The sequence below is a fragment of the Solanum dulcamara genome, chromosome 9, assembly GCF_947179165.1.
Source record: "Solanum dulcamara chromosome 9, daSolDulc1.2, whole genome shotgun sequence".
NCBI classification, from domain to species: Eukaryota; Viridiplantae; Streptophyta; class Magnoliopsida; order Solanales; family Solanaceae; genus Solanum; species Solanum dulcamara.
In genome coordinates, this window is record NC_077245.1 from 76,376,665 (window position 1) to 76,398,028 (window position 21,364).

The following is a 21,364-nucleotide window of genomic DNA, read 5'->3' on the forward strand; positions in this document are numbered from 1 at the left end:
TATCTAAATTTAAATATTTATTTATGTACGTTAAAAGGTATATATGTCCGATGAAATCAAGTTAAATGACATAAATGTATCCTTAAGCTTGGTAATTCACGTTTTACGTGACATTCTACCTGATGTCTTATGTGGTAATTTGCATCATATGTGTATTATGTCACGTCTGCTTATTCAATTTTATACAAATTTAAATATCTATTTATACATACCTAAAATTGAAAGGTATAAATGTTTGGTAAAACCAAATTAAATGTCATAAACATGCCCTTTAACTTGACAATTCGCGTTTTACGTGATATCTCTTAAGTGACATTTAATGTGGTAATTTGTGTTTTATGTGTATTATACTACATAAAATATGTGTGTCTATTTATTTAATTTTATACAAATTGAAGTTTCTATTTATGTACGCTCAAAGTTGAAGGACATAAATGTCATTAGACCAAGTTAAATGACAAAACATTACCTTTAACCTGAGAATACACATCTTATGCGGCATTTTATATGACAATTTACATCCAACGTGTATTATATCACATAATATATTATCTAATTATGAACGCTCAAAATTGCAGCATATAAATATCATACCACATAGGTTTAAAGTATATATTTTTTCTAGGTAACAATTCATGGCGGGAAAAGAAACCTAAAACCCCCAAAATCATCTTTTCAGTATTCAGCCAAACTCAAAGAGGAAAAAAATGGCAGAGATAGAGAAGGAGGAGAAGGAGAAAGTAGTAGCAGCAGCAACAGTGCAAATCGATCAAGAGGGTCTTCCCAAGACTATCGTACGAAGGCTTGTGAAGGAAAAGCTTTCTCAGCTATCAACCGATACTGATATCTCTCTTCTTCGTGACTCGCTTCTTGCTTTCTCTGAAAGTGCCCGACTTTTCATCCATTACCTCTCCGCAACGTAAGCTCTTTTCTGGGTTTCGCAGATTAATTTCAATTTTCTCTTATTTTTGATAAATTTCAATTAATTCCTGAAAAATGATGAAAAGGGTTGGAGATTATGGGTGTTGTTTTGAATTTTTTGATTCGGGATTCAAATGGGGTTTTGTTTAGTTTTTCGTTCATTTACTGATTGATTATGGATTCAGCCTTAAAAAATTGAAATTTAGGATTGTGCTAATGGGGCTTTGTTTTGTTTCTAAAAGAAAATAGGGAAATTTCTGAAATTTTGTGATCTGGGATTACAAGGTAACCTGCAGTCACTACCTTTTGTGTGCGCACAATGTAAACACTAGACAAGTCCCATGCTACAAGCACGTGTTCTGTTGCTAAGAGAAAATAGGGAAATTTCTGAAATTTTGTGATCTGGGATTTAAACGGCTATGTGTATTGGGTATTCTTTTTTTTGATGATGAGGGAACGTGCAGCTGCTACCCTTTGGATGTGCATAGGTAAACTTTGCTCGTGTGCAATAGCTCGCTAACCATATAGGAGAGTTAAACTGCACTAGACAAGATCCATGCGACGAGCTCGAATCAGAAGTCCAACCCCTTGCTGTTGTATTGGGTATTCTGTTTTAGCGAAGCAGCTTCCATACTTAAATTTTGGGCGATTAGGTCAGATGAACCCTAAGAGGTAGAATTGTCTTGTTGCTAAAAGAAAAATTGGTGCTTTTGAATTCTTGTAATTCTGGATTTTGAAGGGCTTTGTTAGTTTTTTTCATCCTTTTACTGATCTATAGTGAAGTTTTTGAGTATTTTTCGGATCGGATCTAAAGCTGAGAATCAGGATCGTGTTGATTGTGATATTGGCATGTTGTTAAAAGAAAATTGGGAATTTTCTGAAACTGTGTGACCTAGGATTTAAAGGGTTATACTTATGTGTATTAGCTATTTCGTTTATGATTGATAGTCAAATTTTGGGTGATTAGTAGGATGAACACTAAAAAGTGGAATTGTCCCCAAAAAGGGTGATATATTGCGGTTCTAAGCAAGTGCTGAAGTGAATAAGATTATTTATTGGTTGATGTAAAACATAATAACACAGGCTTTGTGTTGGCAATTGAGAAAAGGAAGAACAAGTTGGATTAAATATTAGTGATGATGCAGAAAGATGGAAAAATGATTATGTTTTCCTTTTTCCTTTTGTGATATTTCACTTGTAATGTGCAATGCAGTGCTAATGACATATGCAAGGAGTCTAAGAGGCAAACAATAAATGCGGAGGATGTGTTCAAGGCCCTTGAAGAGATTGAGTTTCCTGAGCTCATCGAGCCTCTCAAAGCTTCTCTCGAGGGTCAGTTTCTTTTCATTGTTAATTTTTTTTTGACAAGTCTATATTTTTTCTCATGAAGCTGTGTGCTTTCCATCTTAGGCTACATAGTCCTTTCATTCACAGATGCATACAAGCACTTGTCAACTTTGGGATGAGATAACTAGATTGTTGTGTCTATTTAGTTCTTCTATATTACTTCCAGATTTATGAGAACAATGTTCTACAGTGATTAATATAGTATCTCAATCGGCAAAACCAAGTGTTGAATTTCGACGAATAGTTATTCTTTTATCTGATTGCTCTTATTCTCTTCTTATTGCTTGAAAGCATCAACAATTTTTTTCTGCTAAAACTAAGTATATTATTACTGAACTACATCTGTGAGGGGTGGGCTCACAAAGATGATTGTTTACTTCCCTTTACCACATAAATACATCCATCGAGTTGAATGCTATCATTGGCAGGTTACGTAGCGTGATCAGGTGTATGATGCTTGATCGCTTGTTAGGTCTACAGCTAAACATATTTATAGTAGGGGCAAGAAAGTTTGTCATTTTTCTTTGTTCGGCTAAAACCAAAGAAGTGTTATGGCCTCATCAAGTTGGAGGATGGCACTTGTTAAGGTCTCTCTGAATAAGAAGTGATATTGTGTCGTTGAAACTTCAATGTTATTTTAGTAACATGAAGAAGCTAGAGTACCACATACATTAGTCCAAATTGATTAAATTTCCTTGCATTACTAAGGAGAGCTTAGGCCTTCTAACTTTCTCTAAAAACTCTCTCCCACCAAAATTAGAAGGTCGAAAAAGTTTAGAATATTAAGATCTATCTGCTTCTTCTTGCTGCTAACACTAACATTTGCTTTGTACATATGTTGATCAAAAGGAGAAATAAAAGTCGGTAATAAGCAAATATGCCCACTGTGTTGTGTTAGGGCATAGAGCTTCAAAGAATTGAATAGTTGGTGAGGATTATGGTAAGAGATCTTTCGAGCTGTATCAGAGCAGCAGATATGTGTCAATCCACCAGGTCTAAAGCCAATGCTTTTTTGTTTTTTTTGACAAGGTAAAAGTTCTATTAGTAAGGTACCAAGAAGGTACATAAAAGTACGATAACATTATAGCCCCTACAATAGATTCAAAGTTACATAATTTCCATGTGAATCCAATCCATATACTGCTCCATGTTCTCTAGCAAAACCCTCTTCACTCCCAAAAAACAGATTATGCAGGCGCAGGTTCTTGACTCTGCAAATATGATTCTTTTTATTCTCAAAACAAGCACTATTTCTCTCACTCCAGAAAGATTGTTAATGATTGCCTTAGTCTCCTGGCTATTATCGTTGAACAGATGCAGAACCTGCATTACATATTTTTATTAGGCTTGTCCAGAGGTACTCTATAAAAGGTCAAAGCAACAAAAAGAGCTGAAATTAGTCACATTTAAAGTCTGGGAAAAAACCTTTTTTTTTTCGTTGCCAGTTTCAAAAAAACATTTAAAGACTGGGAATATTTGAGAGTTTCCAGGCACAGTAGCTCTCTTTACCGGTTTACCCCAGACAAGTTGAGCATATTAATGTTTGTGGAGCACTCTGAATCACTGATCTCTTTATCGGTGTTAATACCAAGTATAGCAAATTTACAACTTTTAGCAGTGTGTCTTTATCTCACTTGTCTATGACATGTAGCAAGTCCTAAAAGCAATTTCCTGACTATGAATTGGAGTGAGTAATTATTTTGGCATAGATTAAGTTTTAACATTTGGGCTTATTAATCATTCTCTTCCTATGAATGAGAAGAAAAAACTATTTTTAATTTATTGTTCAACCACCAAGTACATGTATATAGTTGGTCTTCTCATAAGTTTTGAATTTATCCGATATTTCGTAGAGTTTCTTCCCATCTGTCATAGGGAAAAAAACAGCTCTTTTACCCCTTATTTGTGTAATATGTTATCATCACCTCAATTAAATCTCTAGTTAAAACTAAATGGGATCATTAATATATGTAATCCCGACTTGTCTGGGATTGATCATCTTTGATTCGTCGATCTCTTATTTTGCGTTTCCTCTTGTGATAAGTTCCAGATTGGTTAAACAAGTATCATTTGCTAGTCATGTGTTCTACATCCTTGAATTGTCGAAATCAGAGAACTCTGTGCAATATTAGACGGATACATGTATGATAACTGATAGATTATTTGATTCAAAATGAGGGAGTATTTACTGCGGTGATGAAATGGGCTTACACCTATCTTTCCTTTACATTTTCTTCTCTTTTTACAGTGTTCAGAGAAAAGAACTCTAAAAGGAAGTCAGCATCGGCAAAGTCCACAGAATCTAACAAAAAGGCCAAGCTGAAAGAACCCGTGGAAAATGGGAAGGGTAAGATGAAAGAGCAACCCTCCGATAACGAAAATGAAGATACACAAGCTGGAGAGGAAATCAATGAAGTTGAGGATGGTGCTGATGATTAAGGAGATTATTGCTTGCACGCTTGCCTTCTTCGTTAGACATTTTACTCATCACTCATGCCTTGTTAACCTCTCAAAGTATGTAATCGTATCTTGGATGCAAAGTTAACAAACAGTTTGTAGAGTTATATTCTGGAGTAAAATGAAGTTTTTTGGGAATTTGTTGTCCATTTTGTCCATCCTTGTGTTCGATGTGTTTCTTTATGTAATATAGCGCGTTTCACTTTTGATTACATTTAGAATTTTTATCTGAACCTCCAGAGCATCCGCACCACTTTTTTTTAGCATTTAAGGGTAACGTGAATTCAAAATTCTTAGTTTTTTGTGTGGGTGTTAATTCATGAATTTCTAAAAATATTACTGATCAGCTTTTTTTGGTCCAAAAGTTTTTAGAATCGTTTGAAATGACCTAGTGAACAATACTCATAGTCCTTAGAGGAATTACACAACTTTTTTTTAGTATTTAGCGGTGTCACAAAATAGAATTTCAGCATTTCTTTTAGTTTTTTGTGTGTGTTAGTCCATGATTTTATTTTTTTAGAATTTTACTGATTGACTCTTTTTGGTCCAAATTTTTTTAGAACCATTTGAAATGACCTAGTGAATAATACCCAATTAGTTCATAAATTTTGTTGAATATGTGTGATTCGGGGGCCTCTGGCTCAGGATCAGGTGAGGGCGAAGGATTTTGTAGGTTCATTGATCAAGGTTTGACGGAAGAACTTTATAAGTTTCCAGACATTCTATTTTAGCTCAAATTTTATTGGTCCATTGGTGGCCACTTATTAAATGATACCATTATTAAGAAAGGTGGGTATTGCATTTTTTGGTGTTTATGTGTCATGAAAAAGAAATTCAAGATTATCTCGATTTTTCGTGTATTAGGGCTCGTGAATTTTCAGAATATGTGTGATCGACTCTGTTTGAGCACAAATTTTGTAAGTCTGTTAGTGATGACCTATTAGATCATACTCATAGTTTACAAAAGGCGGATTTGAGCTGATATGTCACATAACAGAAATTTAGGATTATCTCATTATTTTTCATGTTTATTAGTCTATGAGTTTTTTGGAATATGTGTGACCGTTTGAGCTCTAATTTGGTGGATCTATTGGTGACGACCTATCAAATGATACCCATTATTTTCGAAAGACAGAAGTCACTTTTTGAGAATTTTGTGTGTCATGAAACATGAATTTTAGATTATCTTAGTTTTTTTGTGTATTAGTCCATAAATTTTTCAAAATATATATGTCCAATTCGTTGCTCAAATTTTGTGGGTCCATTTGTGTTGACCTATTACATGATATTCATAATTTTTGAAAGGCGCATATCACTTTGTTTCAGAGATTATCTGTCATGATTTTTTTCTAAGATTATCTCGTGTATTAATCAATGATTTTTTCGATGTGTGACCAGCTTTATGTTAGCTCAAATTTTGTAGGTTAATTGATGACGACTTATCAAATGATACTCATTATTTTCAAAAGGCGTATGTAACTTTATTAGAGTTTATGTGTCACGAAATAGGAATTCAAAACTATCTTAATTTTTTGTGTATATTATTCTATGCATTTTTTAAAATATATGTGACCAACTCTGTTTAACCACAATTTTATGGGTCCATGGGTAACAATCTATTAAATAATACTCATTGTTTTCAAAAGGAGGATTGGAGTTTTATATGTTACAGAATAGGAATTCTGGATTATCTTTATTTTTCGTGTATATTAGTTCATGACAATGGAAAATGTGTGATCGTCTGCTTGAGCTCTAATTTTATGTGTCTATTGGGACGACCTATTAAATGATAGTCATTGTTTTTGAGAGGTAGATGTCGCTTTTTTGGAATTTATTTATCACGAAACATGAATTTTTTATTATCTCAATTTTTCATGTGTATTAATCCATAATTATTTCAAAATGTATGTGATCGACCTTATTTGAGATCAAATTTGTGGTTTCGTTGATGATGACCTATTAAATAATACTCATTATTTTCAAAAGACGTGTTGGAGTTTATATGTCACCAAACATAAATTCAGGATTATCTTGATTTTTCGTGCGAATTAATCCATGATTACGAAATATGTGACTGTCTGCTTGAGCCTCTAATTTTGTGGGTTCATTGGTGCCGAACTATTAAATGATATCCATTATTTTTTTTAAAATGGTGCTTTTTTAGAGTTTATATATCAAGAAACAAAAAATTTCGATCATCTTATCTTTTTATGTGCATTAGTTCATATTTCTTTTGAAATGTGTGTGACCGACTCATTTTGCAAAGGCGGACATCACCTTTTTGGAGTTTTTTTTTTGTCACAAAATAGGATTTAGGGATTTATCTCAATTTTTTTTATGTATATTAGTCAATTAATTTTCTGAAATATGTGTGATCGTATATATTTGAGCTCAAATTTTGTGATTCATTAGTGACGCTTTATTAAATGATAATCATTGTTTTTGAAAGACGGATGTCACTTTTTTGGAGTCTATGTTCACAAAACAAGAATTCAAGATTATCTTCTTTTTTTTTTGTAAGGTACCTGAGGGATCAGTATGTGTGGCATCGGCACGATCCACGACGCACTCATATCATTTAGTGGTCGCATAAGCGGAATTAGACGATAAAGGGTCATATTTGCCCTTGTACTCTCTGAAAAGGGTTATATTTGCCTTTCGTCATACTTTTTTGATATATTTGCTCCTGCCATCCAATTTTAGGCACATATTTGTTCTTGAACCGTTAAGTCTATATCTCACTTTTATTATATCCTATATGACGCCTACGTAACATGTCTACATGGATATATATATTTGTTCCATTTTTAAAAAAATCTAATTTAATTATTATGCCCAATTCGATATTATTCTCACTCATCTAACCCATTAAAACCCTTTCGATCAGAAAGAATCAATCTTGAAAACCCAATTCTCAAATGCCTACAAAAAAGAGTTTAATTTACATCAGATTTTTTAAAAAATGAAGAAAGAAATAAAAGGAAAAAGGGAAAACGAATTTACCTTAGAAAAAGGGACGGCAACAGGAGGAGGAGAGAAAATTAAAAGAGAAAAACCCTAAGAAAATACCGAAAACAGAGATAGAAAAGAAATGAAATGAAAAAAAGAGGAAGAAGGGAAATAATGGTGGAGAAACCTAAGTATATATAGAGTTTTGATTTTGATATTTAGGAGTTTAATTTTATGGGTTAGCTGGGTGGGAATAATATTGAGTTGGGTATAATAATTAAATTAATTTTTTTTTTAATGAAATATATATATATATATATATCCATGTAGGCAGGCCATGTAGGCGCCACATAAGATATAATAAAAGTGGGGCATAGATTTAATGGTCAAAGGGCAAACATGTGCCTAAAGTTGGATGACAGAGACAAATATATCAAAATAGTATGACGAAAGGCAAATATAACCCTTTTCAGAGTATAGGGGCAAATATGACCATTTTCCCCTTTTTTTATTTGTGTTAGCAAATGAATATTTTGGTGAACTTGCTTTCGATCGATTTATTTCTAAAATCATTATGGGACCCTCCGTAGGTACCTGGAGGATAAGCACGTGCGGCCTTGGCACGATCCACGGAGCATTCATAGCATTTAGGGGCCGCACAAGTAGAATGAGGAAATTTTCTCATTTTTTTCGTGTGTTAACCCATTAATATTTTGGTGAAGTGTCTTCTAGTCGATTTCTTTTCAAAATCGTTATGGGACCCTCAGTAGGTACCTTGGGGATTAGTATGTGCAGAATCGACATGATCCACGATGTATTCATATAATTTACGAGCCGCACAAGCGCAGTTAGGCGATTTTCTAATTGTTTCATGTGTGTTATCCCATGAATATTTTGGTAAACTAGCTTCCGATCGATTTCATTTTGAAAGCGTTATGGGACTCTCTGTAGGTACAGGGAGGATCAGTATGTACGGCCTCGGCATGATCCACGATGCATTCATAACATTTAGGTGCTGCACAAGCGAAATTAGATAATTTTTCTCATTTGTTTCGTGTGTGCTAACCCATTAATAATTTGGTGAACTGACTTTCGATCAATTTCTTTTTAAAACTATTATGGGACCTTCCGTAGGTACCCGATGGATCAGTACGTACGACCTCAATACATTCAACTGTGCATTTAGAGCATTTAGGGGCTGCACAAGCAAAATTAGACGATTTTCTTATTTTTATCGTATGTATTAGCCCATTAATATTTTGGTGAACTGGCCTCTGATCAATTTCTTTCCCAAACCATTATGGGATCCTCCGTAGGTACGGGAGGATCAGTATGTGTTGCCTCGGAATGATCCATGGGTTATTCATAGTATTTAGGTGCCACACAAGCAGAATTAGGCGATTTTTTTATTTTTTTCGTATGTGTTAGCCCATTAATATTTTGGTTAACTGGATTCAGGTCAATTTCTTTTCGAAACCATTATGGGACCCTCTGTAGTTATTCAGAGATCAGTACATGCGGTCTTGGCATTATCCACGACGCATTCATAACATTTAAGGGTCGCACAAGCGAAATTAGGTGATTTTCTTATTTTTTTTCGAGTGAGTTAGCCCATGAATATTGTGGTAAACTGGCTTCCGGTCAATCTCTTTTCGAAACCATTATAAGACCCTCTGTATATAACCAGGGGATCATTACGTGCAGCCTCAGCACGATCCACGGTGCATTCATAGCATTTAGAGATTACACAAGCAGAATTAGATAATTTTCTCATTTTTTTCGTGTGTATTAGCCCATGAATATTTTGGTGAACTAACTTCCGACCGATTTCTTTTTGAACCCATGATGGAACCATCCGTAGGTGACCGAGGGATCAGTACGTGTGGCCTCGGCGCATTCATAGCATTTATGGGTCGCACAAGCGCAATTAGGCAATTTTCTCATCTTTTTTATGTGTGTTAGCCCATGAATTTTTGGTAAATTAGCTTCCGATAGATTTCTTTTCGAAAACATTATGGGACCCTCCTTAGGTACCCAAGGAATCAGTACATGCGGCATTGACATGAGTCACGATGCATTTATAGCATTTAGGGGCTACACAAGCAGAATTATGTAATTTTCTCATTTTTTTCATGTGTGTTAGCCCATGAATATTTTGAAGAACTAGGTTTCGATCGATTTTTTTTCTAAAACTATTAGGGGAACCTCCGTAGGTACCCGATTGATCATTATGTGCGACCTCGATATGATTCACGATGCATTCATTGCATTCAGGAGCTGCACAAGCAAAATTTGCCTATTTTTCAGTTTTTTCATATGTGTTAGCCTATGAATATTTTAGTGATCGGATTCCAATCGATTTCTTTCAGAAACAATTATGGACTCTCCGTAGGTACCTAAGGTATTAGTACGTGCGACTTCAGTACGATGCACGGCGCATTCATAGCATTTAGGGCTATACAAGAGGAATTAGACGATTTTCTTATTTTTTTCGTATGTGTTTGTCCATTAATATTTTTGTAAACTGGATTTCAATTGATTTCTTTTTAAAACTATCAAAAAAACCTCCGTAGGTTCCCGGGGGATCAGTATTTGCGTCCTCACTATATTACACGGTGCATTTAGAGTATTTAGGGGCAGCACAAGCAAAATTAAACGATTTTCTCATTTTTTTCGTGTGTTAGCTCATTAATATTTTGGTGAACTGGATTCCAATTGATTTCTTTCAAAATCATTATGGGACCCTCCGTAGGTGACCGAAATATCAGTTTATGCGACCTCGACATGATCAACGGTGCATTCATAGCATTTACGAATGCACAAGCGGAATTAGACAATTTTCTCATTTTTTCGTGTGCGTTAACCCATTAATATTTTGGTGAACTGGATTCCAAATGATTTCTTTCTAAAACTGTTATGGGACCCTCTATAGGTACCTGGAGGATCAGTACATGCGGCTTCGGCACGATCCAAGGAACATTTATAGCATTTAGGGAATGCACAAGTGGAATTAGATGACTTTCCCATTTTTTTCATGTGTAACGCCCATGAATATTTTGGTGAACTGACTTTCAGTCGATATCTTTTCAAAACCATTATGGGACCCTTTGTAGGTACCCGTTAGATCAGTATGTTCAGCCTCGGTATAATCCACGGCGCATTCATAGCATTCAGGGCTGCATAGGAAAAATTAGGCAATTTTTTTATTTTTTCGTGTGTGTTAGCCTTTGAATATTTTGGTGAATTAACTTCCAATCGACTTCTTTCCGAAACTATTATAAGACCCTCCGTAGGTGCCTGGGGAATCAATACGTGTGGCTTCGTCACGATGCATAGTGCATTCATAGCATTAGGGGCCGCACAAACGGAATTAAGCGATTTTCTCATTTTTTTTCGTGTGTGTTAGCTCATGAATATTTTGGTGAATTGACTTTCGATCGTTTTCGTTTCAAAATAATTATAGTACCCTGCGTAGGTACTCGAAGATCAGTATGTGCGGCCTCGGCACAATCCACGGTGCATTCATAGCATTTAGGAGCCGCACAAACTAAATTAGACGATTTTCTCATTTTTTTCATGCATGTAGCCCATGAATATTATGGTGAACTGGCTTCCGGTATATTTTTTTCTGAAATCATTATAGGACCCTCCGTAGGTATCCGGGGGATCAATATGTGCGGCCTCGATACTAATACACGGCACATTCATAGCATTTAAGGGCCGCACAAGCGGAATTAGATGATTTTCTAATTGTTTCGTATGTGTTCGCCTATTAATATTTTGGTAAACTAGATTACGATTGATTTTTTTTCGAAACCATTATGGGACCATTTGTAGGTACCCTATAGATCAGTACGTGCGGCCTCGGTAAGATTTATTGCGTATTCTTAGCATTTAGAGGCCGCACAAGCAGAATTAAGTGATTTTTAAATTTTTTTCATGTATGTTAGCTCCTCAATAATTTGGTGAACTGGCTTTCGATCGATTTCTTTTCGAAACTATTATGGGATCCTCTGTAGGTATCCGGAGGATCAATACGTGCGACCTCACTATATTCCACAATGCATTTAGAGCATTTAGGGGCCACACAAGGCATAAGCGGAATTAAATAATTTTTCTCATTTTTTTCGTGTGTGTTAGCACATTAATATTTTGATGAACTGGCTTTCATGCGATTTCTTTTCAAAACCGTAATAGGACCCTCGTTAAGAAAACAAGGATCATTACGTGTGGCCTCTGCATAATCCACGGTGCATTGATAGCATTTAGTGGTCGTACAAGCGTAATTAGGCGATTTTTCTTATTTTTTCGTGTGTGAGCCCATAAATAATTTGGTGAACTGGCATTCAGTCGATTTCTTTATGAAACAATTATGGATCAGTACGTGCGTCCTCGGTAGGATCCACGATGCGTACATAGGAATTAAGGGTCGCACAAGTTAAATTAGACGATTTATTTTATTTTTTTTCCTGTGTGTTATCCTATGAATATTTTGGTGAACAAACTTGCGATTGATTTCTTTTCAAAATTATCATGGGACCTTGGAAACAGCCTCTGGCAGAAAATGCAAGGTAAGACTGCGTACAATAGATCCTTGTGGTCAGGACCTTCCCAGACCCCACGCATAGCGAGAGCTTTAGTGCAACGGGCTGTCTTTTTTTTATGGGACCCTCTATAGGTACCCGAAGGATTAGTACGTGCGACTTTGGCATGATCCACGGTGCATTCATAATATTTAGGGGCCGCACAAGCGGAATTAGACAATTTTTTCATTTTTTTCGTGTGTGTTTAGCCCATAAATATTTTAATGAAGTGGCTTCTGGGCGATTTCTTTCCGAAACTGTAATGGGACCCTCCTTAAGAATTCGGAGATCATTACGGCGGCCTCTGCACGATCCACAATGCATTAATAGCATTAAGGGTAAAATGAAATTTGGCGATTTTCTCATTTTTTGTGTATGTTAGCCCATGAATATTTTGGTGAACTGGCTTCTGGTTAATTTCTTTTCAAAATTTTTATAGGACCCTTCGAAGGTACCTAGGGGATCAGTATGTGATACCTCGACATGATCTACTACGTATTTATAGTATTTAGGGATCACACAAGAAGATTTAGACGATTTTCTTATTTTTTTTGGTGTGTTTTAGCCTATGAATATTTTGATGAACTGGTTTCAGAAAATTTCTTTCCAAATCCATTATCGGACCCTTCGTAGGTGCACGGAGACCAACTCTTGTTGCCGAGTCGAGGGGGCGTGAGGCCTCACTATATTCCACGATGCATTTAGAGTATTTAGGGGCTACACAAGAGGAATTAAGCAATTTTTTTATTTTTTTCGTATGTGTTAGGCCATGAGTATTTTGGTGAACTGGCTTCCAATCGATTTCTTTTCGAAATCGTTATAGGACCCTCCATAGGTACCGCGGGGATCCGTATGTGCGTCCTCGGCATGATCCACGATGCATTCATATCATTGAAGGTAAAAACACAATTAGACGATTTTCTCATTTTTCGTATGTGTTAGCTAACGAATATTTTAGTGTACTGCCTTCGGGTCAATTTCTTCTTGAAACTGTTATGGGATCCTCTGTAGATACACGGGATATCAATAATGTGACCTCGATAATATCCATGTTGCCTTTATAGTATTTAGGGACCGCACAAGCGAAATTAGGTGATTTTCTTATTTTTTTCATATGTGTTATCCCATTAATATTTTGGTGAACTGAATTCTAATCGATTTCTTTTTCGAAATATTATGGGACCCTCCATAGGTATCTGCAGGATCATTAGGTGCGGCTTCAACACGATCCACAGTACATTCATAGCATTTAGGGTCACACATGTGAAATTAGACAATTTTTTCATTTTTTATCTGTGTTTGCTCATGAATATTTTAGTGAACTGACTTCCTGTCTATTTCTTTTCGAAACCATAATAGGACCCTTCGTAGGTGCCCAGGGGATCAGTGCGTGCGTCTCCGACATATTCCACAACGCATTCATAACATTTAGGGCCGCGCAAGCGAAATTACGCGATTTTCTCATTTTTTTCATTTGTGTTAGCCCATGAATATTTTGGTGAGCTAGTTTTAAGTTGATTTCTTTCGAAAATGATCATGTGACCCTCTCTAAGTTACCGAGGGATCAGTACGTGCGATATCACTATATTCCACAATGCATTTAGAGTATTTAGGAGCGGTAAAAGCAAAATTAGGCGATTTTCTCATTATTTCTATGTGTGTTAGCCCATGAATCTTTGAGTAAACTACTTTTGGTTGATTTCTTTCTGAAATCATAATGGACCCTCAATAAGAACCTAGGGATTAGTACGGGCGGCCCCCGGCATGATCCATGAAGAATTCACATCATTAAGGGTAAAACGGAATTAGGCATTTTTCTCATTTTTTGAGTGTGTTAGCGCATTAATATTTTGATGAACTGGCTTCTGGTCAATTTCTTTCCGAAAATATTATGGGGCTCTCCGTAGGTACTCGAAAGATCAATATGTGAGGCCTCGTCAAGATCCACAATGTCTTTATAGCATTTAGGAGCCGCAAAAGTGAAATTAGGCAATTTTCTTATTTTTTCGTGTGTTATCCAATTAATATTTTAGTGAATTGGCTTTCAATTGATTTCGTTTTGAAATTATTATGGAACCCTCCATAAGTACCCGCAGGATCATTACATGCGACTTCGGCATGATCCACGATGCAATAATAGCATTTAGGGTCCGTACATATTGAATTAGACAAATTTTTCATTTTTTCTTATGTTTTACCCCATTAATATTTTAGTGAACTAACTTTTGGTCCATTTCTTTTTGAAACCGTTATAGGAACCTCCTTAGGTGCCCAGAGGATCAGTACGTGCCCTCAGCAGATTCCACAGTACATTCATAGCATTTAGGACTGTATAAGCGGAATTAGGCAATTTTTTTATTTTTTTCGTGTGTTAGACTATGAATATTTTGGTGAATTGGCTTCGGGTCGATTTCTTTTTAAAACAATTATGGGACCCTCCGTAAGTATCCATGGGATCAGTACATGCGGCCCTGGTACGATCCACTACGCATTCATAACATTTAAAGACCGCACAAGCGGAAGTTGGCGATTTTCTAATTTTTTCGTGTGTGTTAGCCTATTAATATTTTGGTAAATTGACTTTCAATCGATTTCTTTCCGAAATTATTATGGGACCCTCTATAGGTACCCAGAGGATCAGTACATGTGTCATTGGCACGATCTATGGCATATTCATAACATTTAGGGGCCACATAAGTGGAGTTAGGCGATTTTTTTATTTTTTTTGTGTTAGCCCATGAATATTTTGATGAACTGACTTTCGATCGATTTCTTTCCGAAACTATTATGGGACCCTCCGTAGGTACCCTGAGAATCAGTAATGCGTCTTCAACACGATCCTTGGTGCATTCATACCATTTATGAGCCGTATAAGCGGAATTATGCGATTTTCTCATTCTTTAATTGTTTGTTAGCCCATGAATATTTTGGTAAACTAGGTTCAAGTTGATTTCATTCCGAAAGCATTACGGGACCCTTCTTAGGTACCCTAGGGATCTGTACATGCGGTTTCGGCATGATCCATAGTGCATTCATAACATTTAAGGGATGCACAAGTAGAATTAGGCAATATTTCTCTTTTATTATGTGTGTTAGCACATGATCTGTACATGCGGCTTCAGCATAATCCGATCAATTTCTTTTCGAAACCGTTATGGGACCTTTCATAGGTACCTGGGGGATCATTACATGTGGCTTTGGCACTATCTACGACGCATTCATAGCATTTAGGGGCCGCACAAGTGGAATTAGACGATTTTCTCATTTTTTTCGTATGTGATAGTCAATGAATATTTTGGTGAACTAACTTCCGATCGATTTATTTCTGAAACAATTATGGGACCCTCTGTAGGTACCCAAGGGATCAGTACATGCGGGCTCAACACGATCTACGGTGCATTTATAGCATTTAGGGGTTGCACAAGCAGAATTAGGCGATTTTCTCATATTTTTTTGTGTGTATTAGCATATGAATATTTTGGTGAACTGGCTTACGATAGGTACCCGGGGGATCAGTACGTGCGGCATCGACACGATCCATGATACATTCATAGCATTTAGGTGTCGCACAAGCGGAATTAGGTAATTTTCTTTTTTTTCGTGTATTAGCCAATAAATATTATAGTGAACTAGCCTCCGGGTCGATTTTTTTTCGAAACTTTTATGGGACCCTCTATAGATATTCGGGGATCAGTACGTGCAGCCTCAACACGATCCACGGTGCGTTAATAGCATTTAGGGACAGCACAAACTGAATTAGATAAAAAAAAATATTCTTTCCGTGTGTGTTAGCCCATGAATATTTTTGTGAACTGACCTTTGGTCGATTTCTTTGTAAAACCATTATGGAACCCTCCGTAAGTACTCGAGGGATCAGTACTTGCGGCTTCGGTATGATCCACGATACATTCATAGCATTTAGGGGCTGCACAAGCGGAATTAGGCGATTTTCTCATTTTTTTTTTTCGTTTGTGTTAGCCTATGAATTATTTGGTGAACTAGCGACACATTTAGGAGTCAGTCAACAAGAATTAGGTGATTTTCTCTATTTTTTATGTGTGCTAGTCTATGATTTTTTTGTCGATATTACTATTTGTCAATTTTTTGCAAAACCTTTACAGAATCGTCCGTAATATTTGGGGAAGAATTCCTATAGGCTCGCCCTGATCCACGCGACTTTTTTTAGCATTTCGGGACACTCAACAGGAATTAGGCTATTTTCTTCATTTTTCATGCCTGTTAGCCCAAGAATTTTATGGTGGTATGACTTTCGCTCAATTTTTTTTGCAAAATCTTTACAGATCCGGGGTAGAATTTATATAGCCTCGCCCTGACCCACGTGAATGTTTTAGCATTTAGGGGTCATTCAACAAGAATTAGACGTTTTTCTCTATTTTTTGTGTGTTAGCTTATGAATTTTTTTGGTGATATGATTTTCGGTCAATTTTTGTAAAATCTTTACAGAAATATCCGCAATTACTTGGGGAAGAATTTCTATAGCCTCGCCCTAATCCACACGACTTTCTTTTAGTATTTATTTCTTCGTTTTTCATGTGTGTTAGCCCACGTTTTTTTGGTGATATGTTTATCTATCAAATTTTTGCGAAACCTTTACAGAACCATCCGTAATGACTTAGGTAAGAATTTCTATGGCCTCGCCCTGATCTACGCAACTTTTTTTTAGCATTTAAGAATCACTCAATAGGAATTAGATAATTTTTCTCTGCTTTTCGTGTGTTTTAGCCCATTAATTATTTGGTGAAATGACTTTCGGTCAAAAAAATTTTAAAACCTTTATAGAACCGTCTATAATAACCTGAGGAAGTATTTCTACCGCTTGGCCCTTATCCACGCGGCTTTACGTACATGAATTTTCTAAAATATGAGTGACCGACTCTATTTGAGTTCAAATTTTGTAGTTCGATTAGTGACGACCAATTGAATGATACTCATTGGTTTTGAAAGGCAGAATATTGCTTTTTGGAGTTTATGTGTTACGTAATATGAATTAAGGATTATCTCGACTTATCATGTATTAGTCAATGAATATTTTGGAACATGTGTTATTGACTCTATTTGAGCTCAAATTTTATAAATCCATTGGTGACGACCTATTAAATGATATACATTATTTACAAAAGGTGGACATTGTTTTTATTTCTTTTAGAGTGTGTCATGAAACAAGACTTTAAGATTATTTTATTTTTTCATGTGTATTAATCTATGATTTTCAGAATATGTATGACCAACTTTGTTTGAGTTCAAATTTTGTGTGTCCAAGGGTAACGGCCTATGAAGTTATACTCTTGATTTTCAAAAGGCAGACGTTACTTTTTTAAAATTTATGTGTCACAAAACAGGAATTTAGGATTCTCATAGTTTTTCACGTGTCTTTATCCATAATTTTTTTCAAAATATATGTCACCGACTTTGTTAGTAATTGAATTCCTTTTATGATTACACATGACGAACCAATCCGACTATAATATACATGTCCATTGAACAACACAAATATAGAGAAATAACTATTGTGTTTCAACAACTACGTCTTGGTTCCAAACAATTGAGACGACTTCACTGATCATGTTTCATTAAAACTGACCACAACCAGTCAATGTCAATAGTGTTCAATTTTGAGCAACAATCATATAAATGTGCATAACCTTTGGAACTAGAAAACATGTAACTTCAACACTATAACAGCTTTGTCTCTCAACTTACTGAAGATCAGGCAATAACAGGGAATATGCAAGACTTTACTACGACAAATTAGAGAAGTACAACAAAACAACGAGAAAGTGCATCAACTCATTATAATAGCAGGCGGTCAAGGAAAAAACCTGTACCAAAGCATAATCGTGATCGTTTAACGTGAGTGCAGAGGAGACATCAACAATTCCACATAAGAAAATAGAGACGCTAAAGTTTCTTATTAAACATCATAGAATGTTTTTGTATGACGCTGATAGGAGGACGAGCCATAATAATTGCTGCAAAAAACATCACTGAATTGGTGTACACAGTAGGAAGAATGGTTGTTTGCTAATGTTTAACATTCAAAGGGGCGACAGCAGACAAGAAGACCAGTTAAGATGAGATGGAAAGGAAAAGGTAAGGATGAATCCATCCACAAAATTATCAGAGACTCACTATTTTTCCAACTTATGCATTCATTTATTTGTTTTCTCCTCCTCTTCCTCCTTCTCACCATACCGGCGCTTAAACTTTGCAATCTGACCAATACTTTGAGCCATCTGACGCCTTGCTCTTATGTGATAGACTTTGCCTGTTTGGTGTATTTTGGTCATCATAACATGCATCAACCGTCCACTTTGTGTCACGTAGGATATCCATTGCATTTGAGGGTGAATTCCTTTCTTCATTTTTTTTTCCTGAAAATGAACCTACAATTCAGTAGCAACACAGAAGACCTTACAAACTAATTCAAATGATACAACCAACCTTTTTTGGGCCAACTAGATTCTTTTATATGAGAACTAATTTAGCTTTCATCAGAACAATGTGAAGTATAAGAGTTTTTCCTCACACTGACTAAATTAGATTCTTCCCCACCCCCACCCCTCAAGTAAACAACATCATAGTTCTAAAAGAGTTATTCTTTTGCATTTGGGGGGATGGCACTCTAGGCTATATGCTACAGCCTGTACAGCCTTTTAAATGAAGAAACAGAGATCGGGAAAAGACAAGTTGCTAAGAAAAAGAATAACGAAATGATATTCTGTTAACTCTGGCAAAAAAGAAGCCATAAAGGTGTATGGATAAAATCCCTAATTTGGACTGTATCATAAAAACTTCTAAGACTAAATTTTGAAAAGATGAGATTGTTTTTCCTTCCAATACCACTCAGTTTTTCCCTCCTCTAAATCCAGAAATAGAGCCTTCAGTCAGTAACATCGGAGAACAAAGTCAGAGGCAAAGGCAAACACCAAATTTTCACTGAAAAGGGTCTAACGAAACAACAATAGCAGGAGAGAACAACTAGAGAATTCTTCATTCTTGCATCTCATTTCTTCATAATAAAATCATTTTTTTCTCTAAGCCTGTTCCTCCTTAAAGAATACCTTATTCTTTTTTAAAAAGGAAAAAGTATAAAAAACAAAAGAAGTTCAATAATGAAAATAAACATGGAACCATAATCACTGATATGAAAACTCTACTATTATACACAAAAATATTAATTCTTTATCCGATTAGAATCTGAATATCCTTCATTAGCAATCTAAAAGCCAGATTAGAAAAATTATCACAACTTAAGGGGTGTTTAATTTGGTCAAAATGTATTAGAAAACATTCACCCTAGGAAAACAAGTTCCTTCAAAATATGAGGAAAATGATTTTCCCAATGAAACTAGGGAAAACAAGTTCCATAAATAACATTCCAAGTTCATTGTAGTCTACTCCGCAGTCCCCACTCACCCAACTCCCACCTTTTGACCATCCCACTCCACGCCACCCCCGAACCCTCACTCACCACTTCATCCCACCCAGTGCCACCCCTGAACCCCCACTCCCCACCCACCCCACTCCAATAGTGTTTTATTAGATTACATATAAATGCTCGGGGTGGGCTTCGGTTCTTCGGTTTTGAAAAAGTGTGCACCGAACACTGGTTCGGTTCGGTGTTTCTAAGACAGTTTTTTTAGTGCAAATGAGGACCAACTTATCAAAGTATAAGACCAAACTCTTATACTTAGTTAAAATTGCACATTTCATCACTGTATAAAGTACAAATTCAACCATTTCCTTTCAGTTATTCCTCAGAGAAATATAACTATAAACCAAATTCTATTCATCACATTCTTCATACTCGATCATGCTTTTACGAGCAAGGAATTCCAACGACAAAATCACAAAAGAAAGCAAATAGGCATTTTGAAAAAAATCCTATTGGGAGCGTCATCTCTGGGCAAGCAGTGAGCGATCCGGATTTAGGCGGGGATCCACGGCTTCCGACACTGGGCGGGAAAGCGAAAAAAAGAAGAAGCAACTAGGTATTTCAAAACTAAATCAAACAGTTTATTCAGGCATTTTACCAAACGGGTATTAGGCATTTCACCACTCACTTTTCTAAATATTAAAAAAAAAAAAGCTTTAATCATTGTTTACACAAAACTTACCACTAAAATAACAAATTTTAACTCAAAAGACTAATATCAAATGACCAATTAAAGGTACATGAACAAGTTGAACTGAAGAACAAAGAAAAGATTATCAATTGGAGACACAAGAACACCGAAACACATAAATAATCATAGAAAAAATGTTCTAGGGTGTAGGGTTTATCATGGAAATCGAAAGATAGTACTTACAACAAGATCGCCGGGAAAATTGACTGCGCCGGAAAAACTGACCGGAGATTAGCAAGTTTGCAGAAGAAGAAGCACAGTTTGGGGTTCGAATTTATTGAAAGGAGATTTCGTGGGCTTTGTGTAAGTTTGATATAAGCCCAACCCATTTTGTGAGCAAAGCCCAACAATAAAGATACCGATAAACCTTCAAGATCAAAAGTCAAAAATTATTGAAATTGAAATTTAAGACAAGCGGAGTCAAAAGTTCAAAAAAATTGATCATCGGACCTTTTAATTCATAGATGCACCTCTGATGTATCAGTTATCGTGCACACGATAAACGCTAGATAGTGAAGTGCGGAGCGGACACCCCAAAGGATATTTGTGAAGCTCACATAGAGAAGAAAGTGAATTAGACAAAATTAAAAACAATTTGAACAAAAAAAAAACAAGTGGCTTAGACAAATCTTTTTATCGATAACCATAGACCAATCAATTGAATATTGATTAATACGTAAGTGATCGAAAACTACTTGAAAACAACTGTTCTCATCTACAAAACTATTCTTGTAAAAATCACCCGGTTTAGAGAACTTTCTTCCACAACACTGAATTTGTCATTTCACATTGATTATAAAGATGATTCTGAACTGGAGCAAGTTCCTAAGAGAAAATTTATAACATAGTTACACAAATGTTCTATAAGGGTGGTAAGTACACTTTGAGGTTTCGAATTTGGGTCTGGAAAATGAAAGAGTCACCTTTGATAGGGAGCATTTTACCCACCAAAAGTGAGAC

At 35.8% G+C, this 21,364-nt stretch overlaps 2 protein-coding genes across 3 annotated transcripts; one reads left to right on the plus strand and one right to left on the minus strand.

Moving 5' to 3' along the window:
* The first annotated feature begins 601 nt into the window (after positions 1-601).
* LOC129904520 (DNA polymerase II subunit B4) lies at positions 602-4,863 on the plus strand. Its single transcript, XM_055980084.1, has 3 exons — positions 602-919; positions 2,135-2,253; positions 4,517-4,863. The coding sequence occupies exons 1-3, from the start codon at positions 708-710 to the stop codon at positions 4,705-4,707; spliced, it is 522 nt and encodes a 173-aa protein (XP_055836059.1). The 5' UTR covers positions 602-707; the 3' UTR covers positions 4,708-4,863.
* A 13,193-nt stretch (positions 4,864-18,056) lies between these two features.
* LOC129904460 (uncharacterized) lies at positions 18,057-20,775 on the minus strand. Of its 2 annotated transcripts, none has more exons than XM_055980031.1 (2): positions 20,588-20,775; positions 18,057-18,661 (listed from the first exon to the last, which is right to left on the minus strand). In XM_055980031.1, exon 2 carries the CDS (start codon positions 18,638-18,640, stop codon positions 18,428-18,430), a length of 213 nt encoding a protein of 70 aa, XP_055836006.1. In that variant the 5' UTR covers positions 18,641-18,661; positions 20,588-20,775; the 3' UTR covers positions 18,057-18,427. The 2 variants fall into 2 exon arrangements, with proteins under 2 accessions (XP_055836006.1, XP_055836005.1); XM_055980030.1 differs by having other exon boundaries at positions 18,057-18,649; positions 20,588-20,762.
* Positions 20,776-21,364: the final 589 nt, after the last annotated feature.